The sequence below is a fragment of the Centrocercus urophasianus genome, unplaced genomic scaffold, assembly GCF_019232065.1.
Source record: "Centrocercus urophasianus isolate 14NV4802_14NV808 unplaced genomic scaffold, USGS_Curo_1.0 seq_2, whole genome shotgun sequence".
NCBI lineage: Eukaryota > Metazoa > Chordata > Aves > Galliformes > Phasianidae > Centrocercus > Centrocercus urophasianus.
Window position 1 is genome coordinate 7,739,168 of NW_024884755.1, and position 26,219 is coordinate 7,765,386.

The following is a 26,219-nucleotide window of genomic DNA, read 5'->3' on the forward strand; positions in this document are numbered from 1 at the left end:
ATTCTTTATGACTCTGTTGCAGAGAAAAAAACAGACAAAAAACCCTGTTCCTGAAACATAGCACCTCACTGCCAATTGCTGGGGCTGTATTTGTTTCGCTCATGCTTCCTCTCTCCAGTGTTTATGTCTTTTGTTTATGTCATTGGCTCTATTCTGCTGTGGTTGTTTTTTTTAGTAGAAGGCATAAGCTGAGTTCTTTTGTGTAGAGCAAACTTCTGCCAACAAACTTGGAAGTATTTATCTGTGTAGTAGAGAATTGTACAGACTTCGTGGTCATCAGGACTCATCCATAACCATGAAGGATAGAAGGGCACAGCTTGATATAGAGGGCTGACAGTGCCTCACCTCATAGGAAGGGTGGTTGCTTTCCTTCACCATGAAGTGCTAATTCAGCTTCAATAGCAGTGACACAAGCAGTAATACTACAACCCTAATACTGATGTAAACTTGGCTGAAATGAATAGAGCCCATAAAAGGCAGACAGGGTAATAAATGATACCTGTGCACTTGCAGCAGTGTTTGCTGAAAGCCTGTGTAGCACAACAGATGTATCTTGTGACAAACCAAGGAGCTAGCTTGAAAAGTCTTAAGTAATTTATGTATTTCTTTTAACAGATTTTTGAGAGAAGAATTGCTTTTGCTTATTTAAGAACAGGAAGTGTCTTTTCATCTCCCGAGCAGGCAGTAGGATTTATATGCAGCCTCTCCGTCCATGACCCAAACTTTCCAGGTAGCATGCCTCATCTCATGTCTCTTGTTAGTCTGTTAACATAGCAAATTGTTAAATAAGCCACCCTTCTCATTTCAGATTCTGGCTCTTGTGTTCTTGTCTTCAGGGATCAAATAGTCTTAGCTGGATTGAGTGGTGGAAGTTTCCCTTTTTTTGCACTTCATACATTTCCTGCTTTGGTGTGCCAAGTTTCCTTCCTTTCAATTCCTATCTCTTATCCCAGGTTTATAAGACATTTATTTTTGATCTCTAATAAAAACAGTGTCCCTTGCCTGCTTTCAAATCCTTTTCCTTGGATTTTCCTTTTTCATTTGTCCAAATGCGGAAGCTTCTTGCCTAGTAAGAGCAACGGTGAGAAGTGTTGAGGAATGAGAAGTTTTAAAATTAAACAAAAGATGCTTTGCTTTTAGTAATAGGAGACAGTCCCTGATCCACACACAGGCCTGCTCCCAAGCGAGGAGCCAAAGCAGTTGGAACTCAGATTTAGGAAAAGACAAATTCCAAGCAAGGCTTTACCCTGTTGGTTTTTTTTTTTTTTTTTTAAATTAAATGAAGCTTTCATTTATGATGCATACTTCAGAAGCTCAGTAATTTTTGTCTTGTCATTCATTTGGCTCCCAAAAGAGCCAAAAAGAAAATGTATTTTGTTCCCAGAATTTGCAGATTAGAGAATGAAAGATGAGAAAATCTTTCCTGAAGACCTCTGAAAATTGTGTGGGACAGCAAATCATTGAGCTCTGCTGATGAAAGATTGCTTGTGTATCTTTCAATACCTATTTATAAAATTACTTCCAATTAATATGCTTGTGTGTGGAATATTAAATACACAGTGACTCATGGATTCTTGCTGAGTTGGGTAAAAGCTCTGAACTGATATGAGTGTTCTGTCTGGACCTTGCTGAGATCAAGGTCTTTTGCCTGATGTACCGGAGTCATGTGGAAACAGCCAATTCCCATACCGAGGTCATGAAAACATTGGAGAGCAATGGAGCCTGCAGGAGCAGCTGTGCCGTGCAGCTCAGCCTCATTAGTCCTGCGTTCTCCTGCCTGTGCCCCCCAGCTCCTGTTGCCTATGGGATGCCATCCTTCTCGGGAGACAGACTGTTTTCCCACTGTTGTGTGCACTGCGTGGCACAATGACAATGTGATCTGCGATAATCGTATGGTGATAATGCAATAAGAACAATCCAACACAGCTCCTACTAGCTTCAGTCTCAAAAGCTAACTTAAAGTTGATGCTTAGAGCTCAAAGTATTTGCATTACCTCTATTACTACTGTGAAATTTGCCAAATGGTATTGCCAGCACTAAAAGAATGAACAGCAGAGTATTCTGCATTATAGCCTCTCATACTTTGTGTATGTGTGCTGCTACATAAATATAATAGTATGTAAAATACAGGTTTGTGTAGAAATTGATTGATTTTTAAAGCTTTAAACTCATTTTAACACTGCTGTGCTATTAGTGTAATTCAGCTAGGGTGGTGCCAATTTGTTTTGTATGGAGATGACTGTAAAATTGTCTGAAAGTTGCAGAAAATGACCTGGAGAAGGTGCACTTGTTGCAGCTCAGGTGGAGATGTTCTTCGCTCTGTTTTCTTTGGGAGTTTCTCCTTCAGAAAAGCTAACACACAGGTTATCATGATTTACATATCAATAAAGGGGACGTCAAAATGCTGCAGGAAACAAGAATCAGCAAGAGTTGTATCACTACAGCAAACACTTCAAAATTACAAAACTTTTCTTTTGGAAAAAGCTGTCTTTTCTGCATTGAATCATGCAACGTTCTTGACATATTTGTAGTGTCGGCTGTCTTGGGATTTTGCTTTTGTTCAGTGGGCTTAGAAGTAATAGCAGTTACATCTTCTGTGGGATTTTTGTTTCATCTTTTGAAAAAAGTCATACCTGAACAAAGTTAAGCATGCTGCTAAATTTCAGTCAGCATATGAACTTGTCTTCCAAGCTCCGTATGTTGATTTCTATGGCTTGAAATAGCGTGCGCTAGGAAGTAACTTTTGCAAAGCCTTAAAAAAATAACATACATGATGTTGGGAGCACGGATGAAACTGTTTCTAAAAATGAAATGAGACATCTTGAAACAGCTTTTGGAGACTGATATGTAATTCAAAGATAAGCTCTACCCAACCCTCCTGTTTTAAATTCAGCCTTCTGATCTAAGGGCAAATGTTTATTGTTTTAGAGCATTGAAATACAGTCAGGTAAAATTTGAGCCCAAACTAGTTAGCAACTAAAGAAGTAGTGGCTTCTTTAATTTAGTCTTTGATTGCCTGGGTAGCAGTTACAGGTTTCATACGTTTCTATTGGTACCTGAGATGTGTGTGTATATGTACACACAAAGCCACATTTTTCTTTAACTAAATATATATTTTCACGACTTACAATTAATAGCTTTATAGAAGGAGAATGTAAACTGTGTTTCTTTTCAGTTTACCATCTCTAGGCTTGGACATTCATGGACAGATATTTAAAGATAAAAATGCATTGTATTGGAAAGTCACTTTCCTTGAACTTACCCCCATATTTTGAGTCTATTCTTCAATCTTTGTACAATGTGTGGTACCTGACAAACTAAGAGATTAATGAACCCCTAATTTTTCTACCAAGGCCACTAACACAGAGCTGCTTTAAGAATTAAATTCCTGTGGCTGTTACCAAGGCAACTGAATGTGATAGCTTTTATTTTTCAAAAGTTACAAAAGAACAGGAGCTATTCAAAATGTTGCTTAGAGCTATTCCTGCATTTTGCATTTTCAAAAGATTCTTTGGTGTGAAAGTGGCCATATTGCTACAGCAGCAGATTTCTATGAATTTACTGAATGTATGAACCAGATTTTTTTTTTTTTTAAGTGTTTGCTGCAAATAAAATATGCAAAACACTTTCTAAAGAGCATCTGATGTGAAAATGATGTAGACTTGCTGCTTCTCTGAGCACCATTAAAATGAAGAGTGTCATCTGACTCATAGTAAAGAGTAGCGCTGGGTTTTCTTCCTGGCTCTTTTGAGATCTCCCTGTTGTGCAGGAGCCCAAGCAAAAATGTTTCAAAAATGAAGATGCTTGAGGCCTTATCACACCAAATGATGTCTGAATGCTCAAGCCGGCTTCCTTTGTACAATAACACGGCCTGTTCCTGTCCCACATGCTTCCCCTGCTCCTGGCTGTGTGGGTGCCCACCAGCTGTCCTATGGAGAAATGATCCTTTGGGCTGTACTTATGCTGGGGCAGCAGCAGGGTTGCCCCCATCTCCTCTCCCCTGGCTTTCTCCATTTTGGTTTTGTGATGGGGAGCTTTAGTAATGCTTTCACATGCCCCAGTCTCTCAGTCTCAAACAGGCCCTTATGACTGCTAGAATCAGTATCTCAGAGCTGTAGCTGTGCTGCGTTCCCCCGCTGAGCGAGTGTGCTGCCGAAAAAGAAACAACCAGTGCCTTATTTCATATTTTATTTCTGTTTTTTTTTTTTCTTTTTCTTTTTTCTTAGGGAAAAAACTAAAAGCTACAGATGCCATAAAGTGTGTAGCTCACTATTCTCTAAGGCTTTTTTTTTTTTTTTTAAATCCCAGAAAATCTTTTTGCAAAAATGGGCGTGTAAACAAGAAGCCCCAGAGGCTGCTCCGCTATTTCCTCGGGGACTTGTCGCTGGCGGGCAGGTGGCAGTGGGCAGCAGGCTCCTCGGCCGCCCCACCCTGGGGGTACACCACAAAACACAGCTTCTGTCCCCAGCACGTCACCGACTCTGCAGGGAGCAAGTGTGCGGTTAGCACGGGCTGCGCTCGGCATGGCGCTCGAGCGCTGCGTGACGCAGTGCGTGACCCGGCGGCCATCTTCCCCACAGAGCTCTTGGCCTCTCCGCACTGCCCGCCTTCCCTTTGGCTGCTTTTATCTCTAGTGAGGTGACCATTGGTGTTTGCAAAACGCAGGTGGATTAAAATTAGGCGCCTTTAGGAATGTCCCTTTACTGCAAAGAGCCCTTTGTGCTGCTCAGAGGCTCGCTGGGCCATCCCTGAGGTCGTGCCAGTGCCCGGTGGTCGCAGTGAGGCTGAGGGAGCCGGGCAGGCAGCTGCGCCTGCTCAGGGAAAGTCCTCACCACAGAACAGCTGCAAGCCAAGCACAGCCAAATCACAAGCAGCGTGTGCACTGTGATGTGAGGGAAAAAGCAAGGCTTTCTTGTTATTTGAGTGAGAAATAATTCATCGTGCCATACAGGGGTTCTGCAGTGCTGCTGGGATGAGAGCAGGGTGAGGGACAGGCAGAGTTCTGTCATTTATTATTCTTTTTGTTTGGTTTGTTTGGTCTTTATGTGCTTAAAGTGATACTCTAGTGCATCTGCTTTGTTGCTGAGGCTGTGGTGAGTGAGCTGGGGCACGCACAGGGGCACAAGTGAAGGTGAATATGGCAAGTGATGAAGAAAGCAGTTACCTGCACAAACAGCCACAAAAATACATCTATTACCTCCTGTCCGGGGCTCGACTGCAATGTGCCTGTCTGCCTGGTGGCTCGCCATTCCTTCTAATTTAAAACTGAAGTATTTCCATCCATAGGCAGCACCTGGCCTGCTTTGTGTGGGGGTCTGAAGGCTGTGCATGCCAGCAGTGGTTGAGCTTGCTGGGGTCTCAGCATTGGGGGGGGCTGAGCTCTGCAGGCCATGAGCAGTGGGCCCAAAAAGTGCACCAAATCAGCAATGCTTACCTATTAGCCTATTTACACACTTTGGTTTATTTCTCCAGTAGACTCCAAGAAAAAACACGGGCACTCCAGTTAAAATGATAATGAGTCCGACTCCACAGACAACTGGCTCGGAGTATAGGCTGAAGACCAGCAGAAATGCCCAAAATGCCAGGTAAGTGATGGGAATGAGGAGGTTCACCTGGAGGGAGAGAGCAGAGCAGAGCATGACTGCAGAGTGAGGGCAGCGCTGGGCTGGCAACAAGAGCTGTGGCATTGAGAGCCTCATGGGTTGTGTCCCCTTTCTTCTGCCACTGTCACTTGCCCAACTAGCAAGTTTGTTTTTGGAAGCCTTTGTATCCCGTTTTTACACTAGTGGTGCTTTGGGGCATGGTTTGAAACTGAAAGTTCAGCATTACATCTGAAAATGAACTGATCTTCAAAAAGACAAAAAAAAAAAACAACTGGAGGACACAGGGTTTTCTTTGGTTCCTCCCATGCCTTTTGCATTGCAGCCAAGAGATTTAGCTTTAATATTTTCACCTTAATAGGTCTGAAGATTTTGGGTTTCTTCCAGCGTAACACGATCAGGCCTATAATTGTCACTCCATAGCAGAGGTAGTTAATAAATGACACATAGTTGATTAGTGTGTACGTGTCTCCGACAAGCATGATGATAAGAGTGGCCAGACACTGTAAAGAAAGAAAGGTGATCTGATGTGAATTATTACTAACAAGGTAGCTTAAAAGCAATAAAAACAAGCAAAAAAGCGAAAAGCAGTTTAAGCTTAACTCTTGTTGCTTATTGTCCTACTGTGCTGCCTGAGCTGGACACTTCTGTACCTGCTTTCAATGGCTGCACTCCACCAAATTCTGTTTTAAAACCTTTTGGACCCTACAATGAGGACTTCTGGCAAAGAGAAAGTTGTCTATTATGAGACAAGAGGGTTTTCTTGTAGGCTAATAGTCTGTGATCAGTGCTTCACCTTATTGCAGGTGTCCTGTATGTATTATAAAGAATAAAAGCTTTGCCCTTTCCTCCCAGTGGCCCACGGCTCATGCTGCAGATGACTGACATCATTAATCTCTTGAACATTACTCGTGTTAGAAACTGGCAGACAGATGGTGGAAATTTACATGTCTACTTTTGTTTGTACTTTATTTCCGAATAACACTGTGAAGTTGGGATAGCTTGTTCAGGGTTCATGGTGTTGCTTCTCAGATCCTGCCCCACCTGCCCATTGGTATCCCAGGCATGAACCCCACCTCGCACTGCATATTCACCCTGCAAACATTGTCTGCTGGTGGCCAAAGCCTGGGGGAAATGCGATGTCCGGATCCCTTTAGAGAGCTTTCAGGATTTGGCTGCATGTTACTTCAGGCTCTTTTTGCTTATGTCTTCTTTTTCCTTAATTAGCCATTTTAATAGCGAAGGTCTCTAGGGAGGGAGGAGTTCTGTACCCACTGGTAGCAGTAATTACGCACCATCACAATCAAATGACCCTTTGGACTCTCCATTCCTCTGTTAAAATCCTCAAAGCTATGTGGAGTTGGAGGTGATTTCAGCATATTGAGCTGTCTCGCTATAAAATTCATTTAAAATAGGGCAGTGTTTCTATACCAGTGTGGCGTAACATGTTTCCTACTTTCCTCTGGAAGGTGCATGCTGGCAGACACACATCTGCCACTAACAGGTTTTGCACTGAAGGCGCTTGGGGCGATGATGTTTCTTGTGTAGGTGACATGACTGTGTCAGAGCTGCTTGCCAAATGGTGTAATTTCTGAGTGGTACTGGGCTGTAGAGGAGTGTGTGTTTCCTCCCCTGATTACTATGCCTGACGGCAGCCTGACACACAGTGGGCAGGAGAGCCTGTCACTTCACTGTCTTGCAAAAAACCCAGTCTGTTTATTTTGCATTTAGCTTGGACCCTTCATTTTTGGAAGGATTAGTAAAAATACAGCTCTCACTGATGATGCTAAAAAGGTCTTTCTCTGTGTACAAAGAAAGCTTTCTGCATGAAAAAAACAGGTGAAATTCACTGAAAAAGAAAAGAGAACCTGATGTATTAATTAGGATTGCCTGAGGTCTGACTTCATTTGCTATTGTAGCTGCCTACACTACGTTATTTTTACATTTCTATTTGTTAAGGAATTAATATTTCATTGCAGCATTTGATGTACTCTGAGCTGCATTGAAGTACCTTCAAATGATGAATTGATATGCAGTGTTGGTTCTGTAATTTGCACTGTAATTTAAGGGAAATGTTTGGAGCAGACTGAGAGAGAGGCTGACATATGCCTGATTTATCAGGCCTGCTCGGTGCAGGCAGCCTACTTGTGGTATGGCTATTTCACAGTGAAACAGCACAGAAACTCAGTATGCTGGTTGAGCTGATGTATTTCTAAGGACAAAGAAGTTCTGCTTCGTCAGCATCAGCAGAGTTCAGCTGCCTGGCGTGAGGCTGGGATGGAGCCAGCGCCTTCTGTTTGCTCAAGGCAGAACAGATGGGCTGTGGGGTTTGCCCCCAGATCCTGTACAGGCAGTGAACGAGATATTTGTGGTCAGGCACTGAGCCCTGGGAATGCCATAAGCCTCAGTTGTGCAGGTATTTTGTCCAGAAAGTGGAATGTGCAGAAGGCTTATCTGATGAAATTATGTCTGGGTGTATTGTGCCAGAATTGCTGTTAGAGCCAGGAGAGTCATGCAAACGTGCATCTTAGTGCATCTTGCATCAAATCCTCATTGTTTTGAAATTAGTGGCAAATCCGCAGTTGGCTTTGATGCAGCCAACTTTTTGAGCAGATGCCCTTGGGAGAATTCCCCTGCTTGGGCTGTGCACTCAGCGACTGCAGCACCGAGGGTCATTTTGCTTTTTAATATCTTCTTTGCCACAAAACATCTTGTATTCTGTTCATCACATATTCATAAACTCTATTCTTGCTAAAACTGGGTATTTGTTTCAAATAACGACTTCCATCAGTCATTAATATCGTGGAAATTCACAATGTCTAAGAAAAAGAAAAAGATCTTCCTGCAGGAAAACAGCAGCCTAACCAGCCAAAACCTTCCAACATTCAGAACATTTTCTCCTCTTCTTGGATGAACAATGGGGCAGGGACAACGGAACTTACACAGACGAGCAGGGCAGGGATGGGTGTGCAGTATTTCACATGGATCATGGCAAGCAAGCTTGGCAAGTGGCCTTCTCGGGCACCAGAGAAACATAACCTGCAAATGAGAATAGGAGCACTAATCCACTGCATGTAAAACAGCTTTTTCAATATCTAGCTGTACAATGTCTCTAATCTCAACTGCTCTCATGGGTTTTGGAGTAGAAGGAAGCTGCTCTCTGGCTGCTGGTTTGAAGCTGAGGAGACCATAGCGTGGCTCTCACTTCCACTAGAGATTTGTGAATAACTTGGTGTAAGTTGTTTCATCTAAATCATTCCACGTAGAAGGCCTTTAATGGCTAATGTCACCTGTGAAATCACCTGATCTAAGTTGCCCAATTATCTCTGAGGATGAGAACTGAAGTCTGCCAGTCCCCATCTGCCAGCAGCACTGCCTGCTTATCCATGAACAGGGAAGCTGTGAGATGATCAGCCATGTGTCGCTAAGGCACCAAAAATCTCACAGATAATATTTCCAGCATCAAAAGGGCATTGGTTAAGGTTTCATGTGCCTTAAGATTTCACTTTTACATGCATTCAGACTTGTATCTCATGATAATTGTGGAAGTGCTCAGATAAATAATTTTCCCAAGGTACTTCAGAGTTGGATTGTTTCCTCTAAAAAAAAATTTATAACTTTTAAATGGTGTTCAGAAAGGTCAATTAATACAAATAGACTTTGAAGATCCTGGTCCTGCTATCATCAGTGTGCACACAAAGCATCTTGCCTGGAAGGAGCTTCTTCATTGCGGGAGTGATGCCTGTAACTGGGAACTGAACCGGCCCTGCAAATCCTTTTCCAGCATACTTTAGCTTGTAGCTACTGGAACGTTATTGATGTAAAATTGCTTTGGTTCCATACTAAAGCCGTGTTTGGCTCTTACTGCAAGTTATTTCACATCTGCAGATGCTTTTAGTAGCTCATAAGGATTGTTTTGCAAGAGATTCTGTGATTCAATATTACATTTGCTGATTGAAAAAGAGCAGTTCATAACTGAATGTATCCAATGTTCCCAACAATGATCTCACCATGCTATAACATCCAAAATGTCTAGCTAGCATTTCTTTAGCAAATCAAATTAAAACAGCCCCTCCCCAAATTAGATAATGTTCATAAAATTGTACTCCATCTAACCTTGATGAGGTAAAAAGGTATCCATTTATTCCTCCAAATGTAGATAGGGCCACTGAGACTGGCATAACCCAGGAAAAATAGCCCAGTAACTTTTCACCAAATGTCTAAAGCAACAGAAGGCAGAGAAACTGAAATACACTGCAAAGCACAGAACTGAAATCAAAGTGTATTTTAGACATCCAGGGAATGGTTTACTTACTACCGCCACAGCGTTGGAGGACAAGAGCTCTTGGGGTGACATGGCAGTGAAATATGCAATGTTGGTGAACGTATACACAAATGTCACCAATGGGATGGATATGAATATGGCACGAGGTAGGTTCCTAATAAAAGAATTAGGAGGGTAGATAAGAATTTACAGTCATACACAGCGAGAGCACAATAACAGCCTGGGGCACTCAACCAGCTGTGCAGGTTCATCTGCTACAATGCTGTGGTACCTTCCAGGAGTGAATATTTTACTCAGTTGCCAGTTCAGGGCCCTCTTTAGAGGTGGGCAGCTGAACAAATCTCTATCTAATGCAGTAACGCATTTTTGTCTCTGTGTCACATTTGGAAAAAGTTAAAAAACAAACAGAAGAAAAGTACTTTAATCTTTGTGATCCTGATTGGATTTAGTAAAAATTGGAAGATTTTTTTTTTTTTTTGGTACCAAATCAGTTTTTTATATTCTATTTTCCCTTTAGAGGCTGCAAAAATAATAATATTTAAGTCTATTCCCTCCCTTTCCTTTTTATTTCTCAACTGAGGCCATATTTGCCTTATAAAAGTCATAACTTTTCATTGTTCAGGTTTGAAATTGTGGTGACCCATTACAGTGCTGCTGTTTTTGGAGGGAGCACATTGCTGATCTTTCTCTATTCCTGCCAAGGTCCTGGGCGTGCGCTTTCCCACTCAATGGTGTAAAGGCCTCCACAGGGCTGCTCGTGAGACGGCAGCTTTCATTCACTCCCAGCCAGGCTGTGCAAGCGTTGAACTTCTCCTTGTTTAACTGCTGTGTGCGTGGCATGCCCACAAATACACTCCAAGAGCTGCTCTCAGCATCCGTCATTCCTCTTTATCATCTCAGAAATTTTGAAATGTTTGAGCTTTGCTTTATTAAAGTAGAATTGCTCTCCCTCTGGCTCCCCCCGCCTGCCAGCGCGAGGTCATTTCAAACCTCCTTCCCACACACACAGCCCCCAGAGAGCTGACACGGGGCACTCCTGGGGTAGGTTGTGCAGCTGCACTATGGTACAGGTGGAGGGCAGGGAGTGCTGCCTGTGGGTCAGGTGCCTTCCCATCTTCTCATTCAGGTCTTTGTATAATGTCCCCTTTGGGTGAAAAAGCAAAGTGACTTGCAGTAGAACCCAACATTTTTCTAACAAGAGACAGTGATTCTCCCTTTAGGTACGTGTGGGGCGTCTCATCGGCTGATTTTTTGCTAAGGATGCACTGAATGTTTGGTCAGGGCCACAATGACATTGCTTTGTCCATAGGTCGTTGGAATTGAATTGATACTTTGTACAGTCTGTTCCTAATTTCAGCATGGTGTTTCGTTAACTAGCCTGTTTGCATTCCAAACAAAAAACCTCTCCTTTAGCCACACCAGTCCTATAGGACATGTCATGATATCGCTGCAGCTTATTAGATGAATGATGTTATCACGTGGCTTGAATGTCTCAGCACTTCAAAAAAAAAAGTGGGTGATGTGGAAAGGGATACTTGCCTGCGAGGATCAACCAACTCTTCTGTTACATAGTTCAAGAAGTTCCAGCCGCTAAATGCAAATGACCCTTGAAGGAAAGCTAATGCTAAATGCCCCACGGATGGAGTCATCCAAAAATGGAACGCTTTGCTCGGTGTCAGCTCTTCATAGTTTCCTGCACAGAAAGCACAAGCAAGAGTTTACGCCTTCCCCTGAGGGAAGTGCTGCCCACCAGAGACACCAGGAAATAGGTGAAATTTTGGTGTTTTTTTTCCCTTTTTTTCATTGCTTGATTGGGTTTGAGACTCTGTGCTCTTCATATCCCACAGGTCAGCTTGGGCTGGCACTGCACTCATGGTGCTCTCTGTGGCAGGGTGTCCTGGGGAGGCAGTGGGCTCTGCACACACAGTCATTGCTCTACATCTAGTTGCCACAGTGCTGGCACCGCTGCTGCGACGTACTGCTACCTGCCTTTCTGTACACACTGCTGGTGGGCGGCTCTGCAATGGGGCAAACTCCTGTCTGTTCCTAATGCTGTCTACTTTTGCAAGAACTTGGTTTTGTTTAGTAGGACTACCGGGAAAATATCTATGGGGCTGGAAGATTTATCAAGACTGTGAAACTGTTATCACTGAGAAATAGTCCTGCTCTCTAAATGCCCTATATTTCATCTTTCTTTGCATGACTCATCATAGACATGATAAAAATGTCACGAGCCTTTTGTGCCCTCTGCTTTCCATTAAGTTGGTGATTCAGTCAGACATTTTTACATCTTGAGAAGGTGGTATTTTGTAGTTCTCAATGTTACAAGTGACTTTTAGGACATAGGAAACCGGATTGTGCCCAAAATGAATTTGGCGTCTTCCTGAATGGGGCCCAGCACTGCTTATCAGTTTGCACTCAAAGTACTTTAAAATTTAAAGACCATGCAACGAGTCATAAATTTTCTGTAATCACTCTAAAATACCTTCAGATGCACTTCTCCTTCATCAAAACCAACAATGCAGGACAGAAAGGAATATGTTTAGGGAAGATACAGGTCATTTCTCTGTAGTGCCATCATTTTCATGACTCCATGTACAGCTGTCACACAGAGGATAAACCTCCACTGCATCTGTGCCTGGAATAAATCCCTCAGCAGCACTCAAGACAAATGCTTTCCCACCAGGACACACAGCTGCTGTGTGGGATGTCACTCTCCAGCTCCTTCCAGCCCAAGAGCACTTGCAGCAACCAGAGCCCAATCAGCAGCACAGAGACTGCTCCACAGCCCTGCAGTCCCTTTGGGTTGCTTTGTAAGGAGGGTAAGAGAAGCAAGTGTAGCAACAGTACCATACCCGTGTTGGAGCTGTCTCACAGAGTACCTTTAAAGATCTGTATGAAGCCCACAGTAATGATAAGGGCCAAGGCTAAGAGTTTTCCTGCTGTAAATATATCCTGAATGCGTGTTGCCCATCGAACGCTGGAGCTGTTCACCCAGGTCAGGAGTACTGGAGAGCAAAAGACTGAATTCAGTGAAATGAAATTATGTTTATTTAAGAACACACACAGCACTATAAAACATTGACTGCTGCATAGTTCCCGCGTGGCCATAATCGAAGACAAGAGGGGACTGGCCTTGCCCTATGAGGTGCCCAGCTGCAGAGGAGCATCTATCATAGCTTTCCTCCTTGGGGCTCTGCTGCCTGGCTTGTCCAGCTTGAAGGGCTGTGCCTGTTCAGAGCTCAATCTGCTACCTGAACTGGGGTTTCAGCCTCCTTATGGGACACAGAGAATGTCTTCTTTCCCCATGGCTCTGCTCCAGTCCCACCAGCTCTGTAAGTAATGAATGCAAAGCCAGTGGTGGTATGCACTTCCTACACGCCTGCATTTGAGAATTGAAAGATGAGGAGGGCTTCAGGCAGCAGTGGGAAACCTACTGTGGGTGAGCTCATCTGCCATTGCTGCCCAGGGATGAGCTGCAGCCTGCTGTGCTCCCTGCAGGCAGGCAGGGAGGGACTGGCCACCCCAGTGTGCAGGGCACACTCCTGCCTGCCTCTTGTGTTCTGGGGCCATCAGCCCAGCCTTGCTGAGTGATCCTTTGCAAAATGAGGCAAGCTTTGTGTGCACGAGAAGCAAATACTCACGTAAACACACCATGGAGAGGATCCTAGAGGCATTATAGGGGGGAATACAGTTAGGGAACACGGGCTGCAGGACATAGTTTGAGAAGGTCAGTGAGATGACAGCCAGACTTGTAGGGTACATGATAAGCACTGCACTCCAGAGCAGCAGAAACCTGAGAACACAAGAAAAAGCACAAGAAAGCTGGGCTAGGTGTGCTGGAGGAGAGTAACACACAATCAGCTGTGCTGCACTTTGGAAAATGTCCAAGACATTGGGGTCTACTGCTGTAATCTCACTCATAGTCAGCAGTCATCCACTTTTACTTCTCCTTATCCCTTTTCCCATGTTCCCAAGCACAATCTGGATTTCAATTTAAACATTTCTAAGTGAAATGCAGTTTAGAAATGTATCAAAGAGTAAGGATTACAAACACTGGGTGTACTCTTCGCTTTAGCCAGTGTCAGAAATGACATTTCCAAATAAAACAGTGTAATTTCTGGATTATGCTGTGTGCTCCCTTAAGTGGGCTGCTCGCTCCCAGCATGCCTGCCTGCCTGCTGCCAGCCCCTTAAATTCAGCAGGGCTGGGATGTCGTCCCTTGGTGCAGCTGCCCTGGATGCTAGCACTGCTCTTGGTGCTCCTTGGCCATGGTGGTGAGTGCTTCTCAATACCTCCTTTGCCTTGCCTTGTTGTTTCTGAGAAGTATGGGGCAATCTGATGCTTTCCTTTTCTTATTAACTACAGGGAGTTAATTCACTAAATATTGCCATGGTGCAAACGTTCCCCAAATATCACTACTGTTTGTTAAAACCCAGTGCGTGTGCGTGAGACTCCTTTTTTGTTCTTAATGCTTTCTGTCATGGCTCAGAGTGGTTTTCTCTAGTAACTGGCTTGGCCATGCTATGCTGAAGGTGATGTTTCTGGTCTGGGGCTGCTCCACAGATCCTGCTCACCCAGCTGGACACTGGGGACAGCCCAGGGACCTGCTGTGTTACTTTGTGCAGACCAGAGAAATGAATCCAATTAAAAATATTCAGTGGGAAGAATGACTCTGAAAACAGTATTTCAGGTGAAATTGGCACTTGCTTCTATGTTGCAATATAAAGTGCATTAAAGTTGGTAGCTGCTAGAATATGGTTTAATGGGATTGTGAATAATTCAACAGATTTCTGACAGTCAATCTGTTTCATGCTGAATTGAAATACATGCAGGGCTGGTAACACCAATTAAACTAAATGCAGAACTTTAGCAGAGGGTCACAAAGTCACGCTGTCAAACAGGGGGCTGAGAAGAGATAGTATTAAAATAAAAGGAAGCCTGTTAGTTAGGTAGCATGTAGGCCCCATGTTGTCTTATTTTTAGGTACATCTTGCACAAAGCCTAATTCTGAGAAAGAGCTATTGTTGCTGGTTGCTCAGATCACATTGGTGCTGGGGCAGCACTGCTGTGCCCTTGCCTTGTTTTTATGGCTCACCCCAGGTGCCTGCTGGCATGGCATGTCCGTCTGTCTGGGGATGTCTGCCCTTGTGTTGTGTGGCAGGATGTGCTGTGTGCTATGGCTGATGGGCAGGAACGGGTCCTGATGCATTACCCAACCCTCTGGGCCTACTAAGTAACTGCTGCTTTTCAAGTACCACCTTTTAGTTGATTATTGCACAGGAAGAATTAAGAACAGGATATCCCCAGCAAAAAACATCTCTTTCAGATCTGCTGTAATGAAATACCACAGTTTTGTCTGCAGGAGGTCTCAGCCCTAACTGCTGGATGCCCTCACCAGCAAAGTGCACCCAGCCTGAGGAGCTGGCTTGCAAGCTGTGCTTCTGTCAGGGCAATCCCCGAGGGCATGCAGAGGGCGGGGAGCACAAAGCCCATTTCGGGCCAGGAAATGTCATGGCACCTGCAGGGTAACCTGGCCAGGATGTTCAAATGGAGAGGGTGGAATTACTGCTTCCCAGGACTGTGTTCTCACACCTGCAGGTGTGGGGGCTGAACCCTTTCTGATGAGCTTTACCAATTACTCATTTACTGAACTCTGAGAACCTGAGAAGTTCTGTCTTCTCTCCCTGCTGACTGATGAGCTGCCAGGTCTTTAGAAAAAGGCCCAAGAGCTGAATGTACAGGAAAAGGCAGATGTAGCTGTTCTTGTGATTCTACTGTTGGTGCTCAGGAAGTTGGAGTGCTTCAGTTTGCATGGGAAATCCGAGCTGCTGTGTGCAGCCGCTGGCTGGTGAGCAGCTCCTGCCTTGCATCTCCGCCAGTCCTGCTCTGCTGTGAGCTGCTGTGCAATCTGAGGGCCTCTGCTGTGCTGCGCCTTCAGTCTGAGCAGTGACTACTGAACTTAATGATTGTCCTCCCATCAGTTTGGATGTGTATTACACAATGTTTCTAGATTTTTTTTCCCCTCATTTTACTAACACTCTGGAATAAGGGACAATCTGTTGTGGGATTTTCTGCTTTTAGGAAGATGTGGTGTTCACATGCAAGTGCAAACCACTCCTGCAACAAAACCTGGATTTTATGCAGACATTTCTGCATTCTAACTGTCTTACTTGTGGAAAGGCAGCATAGGTTGATCTGGATTTCCAACAGAGTCCTGTGCAACCAGGCTTTCAAATACGTATTTGGAATGTGCTTGTGCTCCCCAAATTATGTCACATTAAATATAAAATATGGAATCAGAGCAGCCAATGAAAATGAAGCCAAAGTGTACTGTACTTGGGTGTCATTAAAAAAGAAAAACAGTTTGAAATGGAAACTGTTATTCGTACCATCTGATCACAGGAGAAGCTGAGTAGGCTTATGAGAGCTTGAGGTAGTTTGATCATTATTAATATTATCCTAAGTTGCTTGGAAACTTTAAATTTTGGCAACAACGAAAGAAATACAGGAAGTTTTACTTGCAGTTTGAATCAATATTTATCAAAGCTTTGGGGTAGAGTTCTTTGCTGGCTTCAACACATAGTGATTTGATAGTAAGGACTATAAGTAAGGACATATATCCAGTTATCAAGCAGCACTCGTAAAAGCTATACTGGTTGTATTTATCAGAAATACACCAGTGGGTTTTCCATGTAGCTTGATGTATTGGTTTTCTTCTGCTGAGATATGTATTAAGCTTATTTACTACTTTGGGTGGAGTTATTTTTATGACCTGTAAAAACCTGTAAATATATATGTGTGTAAATGAACTGTGTTCAGTCACGCTGCTCCAGCAGCAGCACAGCATGTGGAGGGTTCCCTGCTCCTCATTTGCTCATGTACAAGTGCTATTTAGGAACAAGATGACTTCTAACAGAAACTAAAAGCAGAAAGCCTGGCAGCAGCCGAGGCCTGCTGTGAGAATAGTCCTCCCTTGTCTTGTCTCCTCCCTGGACGGTCCCTTTGGAAGGCTGACCATAACCCCTGAGGGCAGCCCCGCTGTGTTTTGACTCTTTCTCATTGCCTTTGGGTCTTCATTCTGTTCTCCCAAAGGTGTTCCTGGACTTTCCTGTTACTCAAGGGCCATGTTGCCCCTGAGCTGCCGTCCTGCCCCAGAAGCAGGTGCTGCAGCTGCATCCCTTCTGCAGAACCATTTCAGATGCAGTTATTGTATTTATTTTTTTGTAAACAAGGCACCTACACACTGCATGGACTCTTTGCTCGCAAATTAATGAACTGGAAACAAGGTTCTGGTGCTCCTCTGCCAAGCTGTGAGTACAGGTGGGGAATCAAATTTGGTTGTTGAATATACAATGAAACACACAGTAAAATATAAAAGATAACCTCACTTCTCCCTTCTTCCCTTAGCTACTCTGAGCTGTATATTTGAAGAGAAGCCATTTCCTGATTTCTCTTCTGCATCCCTCCATTGCATGTACATGGCTGGTTGCTTTGTACAGCTGCAGCTGAGGAAGCTGGCACCTGTGCCTGGGATGCTTCTGTGGGCAGACTTCTTCCCCAAGCAACTTTCTGTATTCTGCTGCAGGAAGGTCTTGCAGCATAATGCCATAGAAATATTTGCTGCCTTCTGCACCAATAATTAATGGAGGGCTTTGGGTTATGGGGAGCAGCTCCAGACTGGCATCCCTCAAGTACTCTGTGCTGCCATACTGCTTGCATGCATGAATGTCATGTGGATGTGCCACTGATTTTTATTGAATGGAGAGGAAAGTGAAAGCATCCTGCAGTCTGAAGGCAGAACTGGGAGTGCTGCAAAGGGGCAATTTAGTATTTTGAGTGAGAACAGAAGGGGTGACTTTGCAAAAGCAGATTATTTATGAATATTCTGTTTCTTCTAAGTCGGCTATCTTTTCCTTACTAAGTACTGAATGTAAGCATGTATTCCAATGACTCTGAGGACATGTGTACTTACCCAGCTAACCCACCAAAGATCTCTGTGACGTAGGAATAGTCCCCTCCTGATTTGGGGATGGTTACTCCCAGCTCAGCATAACACAGAGAACCCAGGGCAGCAACCCCGCCGCCGAGCACCCAAATAATGAGAGCCAGTCCCACCGAGCCAGTGTGCTCCAAAACTCCTTTCGGTGATATAAAGATCCCAGAACCAATGATGTTACCTGAAAGAGACAGAAAATTTGCAGTGAGATAAGTGAATGAGAAATTAACTTTACTTTTTAAAAGCAAACAAATCCAGCCTGTGCCCTTGCCCTGTGCCAGCCCCTCCTCACCAGATTTTGCTTGCTTGTGTTTTATCTGATTAAGCCCCAGGGAAAAAGTCACCACTGATTGGAAATCAAGCAGGTTGAGCACTCGGATCTGGTGAAGCACTTCAAGGATCTGTTGAACATCTGTGTTTAGAAATTGTGGTTTTGTGGTGTGAGTTTGGTCTGCTTGAAAAGCTGCCTGCTGTCACTTCTCATGACCAATTTTTTGATTGAAAGGAGTTAAAGCATGTCTGTGATAAAGATTTTAAGATGAGAGTTACAGATGAGAGTTCAGAGATTTAAACAAAAAAAAAAAAAAAGTTGGGTTATCCATAATTTAGGGGCCAAGATTGAAGATTGTGCTTGGAAAAGTCACTTAGAAGTCTGGAAACATTACAAATCTATTGACATTTTGTATTTGCAGCACACATGCTGTATTGACATTGCCCTCAGATTTTCAGGGGATCTGGTGGTGTTACAGCAACATGGGACAATGTGGGCTCTGTCCTTTTAGTTCTGTGCGGTCAATTGTGAGCTGAGGGAGTTCTGGCTGGAGCCTGCTAAGTTTGCTTCCTCCTCTCTGCTTTATAAGTGGTTCTCGGCTCGCAGTGGATAGCGCATTCCATAAGTGCACCCAGCTATTCCAAATTTTGCTGTGTTTGGCTTCAGTTTTCTCCTTGCATTTCTGCAAGCAGTTTCAGAGAGTGCAGCTCTCCTAGCTCGTTGTGCTTGTATGTAGCCATGGGTTTGGACAGTGTGCTGAGGCAGACACTCTATCTGTGGTTTGAAATGAAATTAGGGTAGAAAATGGACATCTCCTGCCACTGATAAGCAGATGGCTGCTTCCTGGAAAGAGTGGGAGGGGGGTGCAGCTGCTGGGAGCTCTGCAGCCAGCATAGTCCTCTTGGAGAACCCAGAGGGCTTCAGGCTTCCAGGGGCAAAGAGCTGCTGTTGTGTGAGGGTTTCACCACAGGTAATACCCAAGGAATGGTTTAAAGTGTCAGTGTAGCCCTGAAACAGTGCACCAGAGAATCCAACTGCAGTAATACACAAATCACCTAAGATATATTCTTGGGATGATGCTGCTGGACACTTGCTGTGCCTTTCCTATCAGCTGAGGTGTCAGCTTGTGGAAGGGCACTGCTTCTTGTGCTTCTCTTTTCAATGCTGTAATTGAATGCAGTTACAAAATACTCCCAGGCAGCTGGAAGGAGCATTGTCCCAGCACAGCAATAAGGAAACAGTGGTGCAGATTAAAGAAACTAGTGCAGACACTCTACAAGTTGCAAAATCACTTTAAAAAGTGATGCTGACCAAACTTCTCACCTTTTCATTTTAATCATTAAGCTTTGAGGACTCATAAAAGAGTCCTTTTGTGGACAGAGGAAGACCACAATCACCTTCTCTTTAGATGAAAGCTGATAGTTGCAGTTACCACTTGAAGAAATACACGAAATGTTACCAAACTTTGATTTACATGGCCAAGTGAATCCCCCCCACTGTGCTCCAGGGGGGGGTTGAGATGCAGGTCTGCCCCTTTGTGCCATGGGTTGTGTACAGAGAGATGGGGGCAGGTAGGACAGCCCGGGAAGGAGCAGGGAGATGTATGAGGGAAATGCAACACCCAGCTCTTCCTGCCTATGTTCTTCCTGCCTTCCCCTCCAGAGAGCAAGGACAGCAGTTGGAGGAAGGCAGGAGGATGTGGTGGGCTGGGAACAAGGCAGAAGGAAAGGTGAGAGGCCAGGTCAGCTGCTTCCTCTTGCAGCAAGCTGCTCTCATGGCCGAGCAAGAGGATGTCCAAATTTAACTTCTGTGTAAATAACAGGGGGAGGGAGCCCTGCCTGTAAAGCACAGTAGCACTGTAGGGCTGGTAAGCTTTAACTCCCTCCTTGGAACAGGACAACGTGCTGCTCTGGCAGCCTTGATGCTGAGCTCACAGAAGCTGTATGAAGGCTGAACAACTCCAGCTGGGCCTCCATGTCAGTCCTGCTGCCCATGCATACTTTGGCTTTGCTTTGCTGCTCAGCAGCCATCAGCAGATGCGAGTGCCTGCCCTTCAGCTAGCTCCATACAAGAGCTGCCACATCCACATGTAATTTGTCACCTTGTCCTTGTGTCACTTCGTGTAGAAAGGAGAAAATCCCACTACAACATGGTATCCCCCAAACTAGCAATGGAAGAAATTGAGAAAACATTCTGCTATCTGAGGCACCTGAGTGCTGGGGCAGTTTCAGGCTGCCTTTGTGTCAGGTTCCCTCCATCTTCTCAGTTGCTTGGGTGCAGTAAGATCTGTGATGGGCTGGAGGGTGGGGGAGATGGAATCAGTGGCAGTGTCATTGGATGCCAGGCCCAGGAGAAAGAGGTGAGTGTAGATGAGGTGCAGCCACAGAGACAAGGGGCAGCAGCCCGGTGTGGTGTAATAACAGGCAGGCTAATGCTTAGCCAGAAGGTTGGTGGCTTGGTGTGTCTTCAGACATGCGTATTTTGCCTTGACTGAAGTAAAGCCCCGATTCTGTGCGAGCGCTTTATGTTTCCATCTCAAGGAGTGGGCATCACTCAGCACTGTGAGCACAGGGTGGCAGAGAGCTGCTGCCCAGCCTCAGGTGGCTGTGGGGAGGAGCGGTGTGTGGCACAGCATGGTCTCAAGCGCTGCCCTCCTGCCACGCTGGGGCTGCCAGTGCAGCCCTCCTTGTGCAGTGCTACGCTATGCTGCAAGTTGCCAAATGTGACCTATTCGAGGTTAACGCCTTCTGGTGTAGCTACTGCAGGAGCAGGATGAGAAGGAACTGGTAGGCTTCTGGAGGCTCTTTCATTGCAAACATTCACAGATGTCTTTTGGTTGAATTAAGTAGTTTGTTGTTTTTAAAGTCTAACTTACTTCTTGAATGAGTATAAGGCAAAACTCAGTTCTAAACTCCTTATGGATTTCCTATTTTGCTCATGCAACATGTGTGAAAGTCATATCAGCAGGAGTGGAAGTGCTACACCCTTCTGACAAAAATGTTCGTATGGAAATGTGTCATGGCTGTGGCAATGTGCCTGGGAAGCACCTTCACTTTGCTCAGTGTAGGATGTGTTTAAAAATAGATATGGTGGAGACGGGGAAATGCTCAAGGAAGTGTCAGGAACTGCCTGATGAGAAGCAGAATTTTGAGGAGGTTTCATGTAGTAGGATGGAAGATTTAATAGTAAGACGAATGCTTTATCCACAAAGAGGTATTTCTAAGCAAAATTTGTTCAGCAAGAATTGAAGAGAATTTGGGGAGTAACTCCACGGCAGGAATGAAACTGGCTGTGCAGCGCAGGAGTTGCATTGCTGTGCTTGTGGGGTTGGGGATAATTTGTTTCAGTTTATTAGTTTCTTGCAACAAAACTACCTATTCACACCTAGAGGAAACTAATACTTAAATTTCATGTATTCATTCCATGGTTCTCTCGATCTTAAAAAAGCATATAAAAATGCCTGTTGGAAATCACACTGCCTTGTGATCAACCCCAACAAAGAGGAGCTAAGCTACTGCAGGAACCACCAGCTCAGTTCCAGAGGCTGAATTGAGAGCTTTCTACGTGGACAATGTCCTCCACCTCCAGATGGAGCCTTCAATGGGGCTGATGTGTTCACACAGAGCACAACTCCTTGGGCAAAGGAGGTGGATACACACTTGTGTTGCTGCACGCCCTAGGCATACTGCCTTCATCTCCATGTGCCAGCACAAGCCTGCTCCCCCAGGCTCCAGCTCCATGTGATGCCATGGCAGGCCTTACACAAGTTCCTAACCTTAAACATATCTCGGTTTTTGGCAGGGCAGGAGCTATCTTCAATCCAGCACTGGGTTCTGTAGTACTGCTATGTTCTATTTCAGGCTATTTCACTTCGCTCCCAAATCTTGTATTTTTCTTTTTTTTTTTCAAGGCTTTATGTTTCAAATTAAGATTTTTCTAGAACGCCCAAGAGGGTTAGGAATATCCCTCTTAAACAAAAACTGATGTTCTTATGGAATAACATCCCTTAAAGAGTTATTATGAGAAAGAAAAGGCAACAATGCAGATACAAGAGCTGACTAACTGAGACACTGTGTATAGGAAAGAATGCATAGTGCTGCGGCTGACTATGAAGAGGTAATAGGATGCAGAAGAAAAAGGAGAACAAAAAGGTCCCATAATGTAGGAATTCATGCTTTTAAAAAAATATTGAGCAGTCTTTTCCCAGATGCACTTTGTATGCAGTGCTGCAACCTGCTGCTGGGGAGCTCTGCCCAAGCTGGCAGCTCAGCCTGTGCTTTGTGAGTGGCATTCACAGCCCAGGCGGGCTGTGACCGAGGACGCTTGCTGGTGACACCGAGCCCAGCGCAGAACTGACGGAAACAAAACCACCATTGTAGCACGGTCGTGAACTGTACGCGCTGCTGCTCGGCGTGCTGGGGGGGATAGTGCTGGGTTCTCCAAACCACTGAAAGGAATTGCTCCTTGGTGGATAGCATTAGTGCTAGGGTTTCATGATGCCCCGTGATTTTAGGTAATATTCCTCCAAGCGTCTGGAGGGCATCCCTTCTGTGTTGGATGCTGATTTCTGGGCACTGCACTACAGGCTGCTGCTGCAGTGCCGCACAGAAGGAACTAAAGCTCGCCAGTAGCTTGGAAGCAGCTCAGTCCCTCTGCCGTCATCCGTGCTCCATCTCCACTGAACTCAGGAAGCAACTCCTCCTCCAGATCTTTTACTGAAGAGAATGCAGAAGAAGAGCCCGTCCTTCCTCTGAAAATACATGGCTTTGTTTGTGCTTGTAGTTCAGGTGCTGAGATCTGGCCCTGGGAGGCACTCCTCAGAGCAGTCTGTTGTGCAGTGTAGGCGCTGCCCGTGGGCATGCACCTCCTGCAGATGTGTGTGTTCTGGAACTGCAGGACTGGCAGGCATCAGGACATGGGACATTGCTGGAAAAGCCGATGCTTGTAGCATGCCTCTGGCTTTCGAACTACTGGGAGTGCATTTGGGGTCAGGATTTGGTGTTTTTCAATGCAAATGTGGGGGTTGAAACTCATTTTTTTAAACAAAAGCTGAATTCTCATTAAAATATTTCAAGAACTGCATGTGGAAAGAAAGCACTAAATATGACAGTGTTTGTGAGAAAACGCAGGGGTCTGGCAATGCTTTGTGCCATCACTTTGAGAGCAAAGTCCTTAGGGTGCCTTTTATTTATCTGCAGCACACAATCCATGCAGGCTGTAAAAATAATGGATCTCTAAGCCTGCTGAAAGTATTCGGCAGTTCCTTAGGAAAGGGCTTACTGGCTGTATGCAGAGACCTTAGTCCTGATAAAAACAGCAATTTTCTGTGTGGTTAGCAAAGAAAATATCACTCAGGTCTTTTTACTGCCTGTGCTTTCCATTACAGCTCCATGTTATATATCTGAAATTCTGAATGGGTCTGTAATATCAACTAGAAATTTGGATAAGCAGTTCTTTCATCTAAAAAATGAAATATTATCAAGGAAAAAAGGACTTTAGTGCTTTTTTTTTTTGTCCTCAGTCAGTGACTTTGTGACTTGTTCACTGAGGGGTTGCGGTAGGCAGGATTTCTGAAAAGCCACGCACAGCCCAAAGCAGAAACCTGCCTGGACTCAGGCTTCCAGCAGGTGCTGTTTGTCACATCAGGAAGTTGCAGTGTTTGGTGTGGGCCCCAGCATGGCACAGCTTTAGCAGGTGGTCTGAATATGTGGGTCTGGGTATCTTGACCAGAAAGGCAAAGACTTGAGATTACTGTTCAGATAAGAAGGAAAAAAAAAAAAAAGAGCTTAGATGAAAGGAATCAGGCTTTACAAGTGTATTAAATCCAAATGAAATCTGAGGTGGATGATATCAGCAATGACGATGCTATATCCCATCGTTATTTAGTTAGCAGAAAAGTGCTGCACTAAGCAGCCTTCAGTCCAGCTATTAGCTGCTAATTGGCTTTCAGGAGTTAAACATTCATACTTGAGGACACTAAAAAGTGGCTTGGCTTGTCACTGTCTATCTGTGACCTCAGGATACGACACACCAATGTGAGCAGCCAAGAGGTGACAGCACAGCTGGCGGTGCTGGTGCTAAGCTGGCACTGTGCCACAGCTCTGTGGGCCCTGCTGAGCTCCAGGCCTGGTACAGGATGGCTGCGTCACCATGCTGGGACAGGTAAGGGATGGCTGCACACAGGGTGCTGCTGACCTCCAGCGTGGTACCACAGGTGTAGCTGTAACTCCAGAGGTTGTGCTCTCCTGCTGTGAAAGCAAAGAATAAGTGATTCTGGATGGAGAGAACGTTCAGGCTCAGAAAGTTACTAAAATACAGGGACAGCACAGAATTAAAAGCAGCAAATGCTCGCGTGTGCCTTGCTCTGAGCTTTAGTTGAGCACAAACTGAGGTGACGTGGCAATGTTTGCGGTAGTTCATTTGATGGTCTTGAACTTCTTTAAATAGTATGCAGAAAACTCTTAATGAAGAATGGATGAAGAATAAAAGAATCAACAGAGCTTGGCATTAAACTAATAACTGCTTAATTTCATCTGTGAGGAAAAGATTTAACTGCCATAATAGTGGAAAATGAATTATGGCTCCTCAGCTAATGTGCTCGTAAAGGAACAAAATGAAAAATGGCCATAGAAATAACAGTGGTGATTTAATGTCTGCAGGGATCAGTATTTAAAAAATGAAATGATCTAAAAATCTGACTTCAGTTCAAATATTTATGCTAAAATTCTTAGCAAGTAAGAACATGACCAATCACCACAACCTGCAATTCCAGCATTCCAAGTGGATTTTGCTGCATTTAGAATTCCTAATCTGATTATGTTACACCCAACTCCAAAGATTTTTAAAACTAGGCTACTGAAAATATTGACAAAGGCGTTTTCTTTAACTTGTCTCAGACCTATAAGGACGATCACAGAATCGCCAAGGTTGGAAAAGACTGACAAGATCATCCACTCCAACCACCCACCTATCATCAATTAGTTCTCACTAAGCCATGTCCCTCAACACCATGTCCAAACATTCCTTGAACACCTCCAGGTTGGTGACTCCACCACCTCCCTGGGCAAAGGTACTTGCCTTTTTTAGCACCAATATGCGTGTCCAGCCTGCATGGACCTGAGGAAGGTTGTTCCTACAACAGAAAGCTCAGCAAAGAGCGGGGACCCCTTAAGCCACAACACGAGCACACTGCATGCAGAGGAAAGGCTGCGTGTCAGTGGGTATCACTATTGCAGCAGTCACGACCTCAGCTTGCTTGTTCCTGGCTGCTGTTTGCAAGGTGATTGCAGGGATCTTTCCCTTGAGAGGAAATATCTTGTCTTTGGTATTCTAAGCAAGTGTGAGACTGATTAAGTTGCAAAGATGATGAGCGGAAATAGCAGTGGGTGCTACCTGTGTGTGCAGACAGCACTGTGATGGTTTGGGTGTGCGTTAGGTGGCTGTGTCACAATTAGGGAATTCATTATCTAGAGAAATGCAATCAAAGCAATTCAGTGAGAGCTCCCACCTTCAACCCTCAGAGCAGTCAGTGAGCAGCTGTGCATGGCAGTACTGCCTCTCCCTGTGCCCTGGGAAGGAGCTGGGGACAGCCTGGAGCTTCCCAGGACCTTCCACGGTTCAGGGGCTGCTGGAAAAGTTCTATAAAAGCAGCAAGCTGCACGTTTGGCCCCAGTTTATGCTGGATAAACTGTTTCACAGAGATGATTAGCTTAGAATTTCTTCTAGCACTGGAATGCAGCCTTAGAGAAAAGCAACATTTCCTAAACCTGCAAGGTACAGTTATGGGCTGCAGTGCTTTTCTGCTTACTCAACCACTGCTGCATGCTGTACAAGGCTGACCATGCTCAATGTGCTGACAGTCCAACCTCTGCCAAGGTACTCAATGGCTTAAAACCAATCAGGTTAAAATTTCTGCCTTTGTGAATAAGAACACTCTTTTCTCTTTGTAAAATTAGCAATAATCTGTGCATTTTCTCAATACAGAAGGGGGTTAAATAGGGAAAAACTTCATAGAGCAAGCTTTTAGAGCTGCTTTGTTAACATGGTCATGGCAAAGTGATCTGC

At 44.6% G+C, this 26,219-nt stretch overlaps 2 protein-coding genes across 18 annotated transcripts in view; one reads left to right on the top strand and one right to left on the bottom strand.

Annotated features, from left to right (window-relative positions):
• LRP3 (LDL receptor related protein 3) overlaps positions 1 to 26,219 on the top strand; it is a 212,708-nt gene that overhangs the window by 33,244 nt on the left and 153,245 nt on the right. For 16 of the 17 annotated variants that reach the window (XM_042821441.1, XM_042821457.1, XM_042821443.1 and 13 more), the window contains 2 exons: positions 616 to 730; positions 5,473 to 5,585. The gene's annotated coding sequence lies outside the window, so the exon portion shown is untranslated. The remainder of the gene's footprint in view (positions 1 to 615; positions 731 to 5,472; positions 5,586 to 26,219) is intronic. The other variant, XM_042821440.1, reaches the window with a different exon arrangement.
• The window catches only part of SLC7A10 (solute carrier family 7 member 10), a 37,683-nt gene continuing 15,647 nt past the window's right edge, over positions 4,184 to 26,219 (bottom strand). The window contains exons 4-13 of the mRNA XM_042821759.1: positions 17,861 to 18,065; positions 13,530 to 13,681; positions 12,768 to 12,893; positions 11,425 to 11,578; positions 9,916 to 10,039; positions 9,717 to 9,820; positions 8,543 to 8,639; positions 5,954 to 6,103; positions 5,435 to 5,612; positions 4,184 to 4,481 (exon numbers count right to left, since the gene is read on the bottom strand). Of these exons, the coding sequence (XP_042677693.1) occupies positions 4,363 to 4,481; positions 5,435 to 5,612; positions 5,954 to 6,103; positions 8,543 to 8,639; positions 9,717 to 9,820; positions 9,916 to 10,039; positions 11,425 to 11,578; positions 12,768 to 12,893; positions 13,530 to 13,681; positions 17,861 to 18,065 (1,409 nt within the window). The 3' untranslated portion in view covers positions 4,184 to 4,362. The remainder of the gene's footprint in view (positions 4,482 to 5,434; positions 5,613 to 5,953; positions 6,104 to 8,542; positions 8,640 to 9,716; positions 9,821 to 9,915; positions 10,040 to 11,424; positions 11,579 to 12,767; positions 12,894 to 13,529; positions 13,682 to 17,860; positions 18,066 to 26,219) is intronic.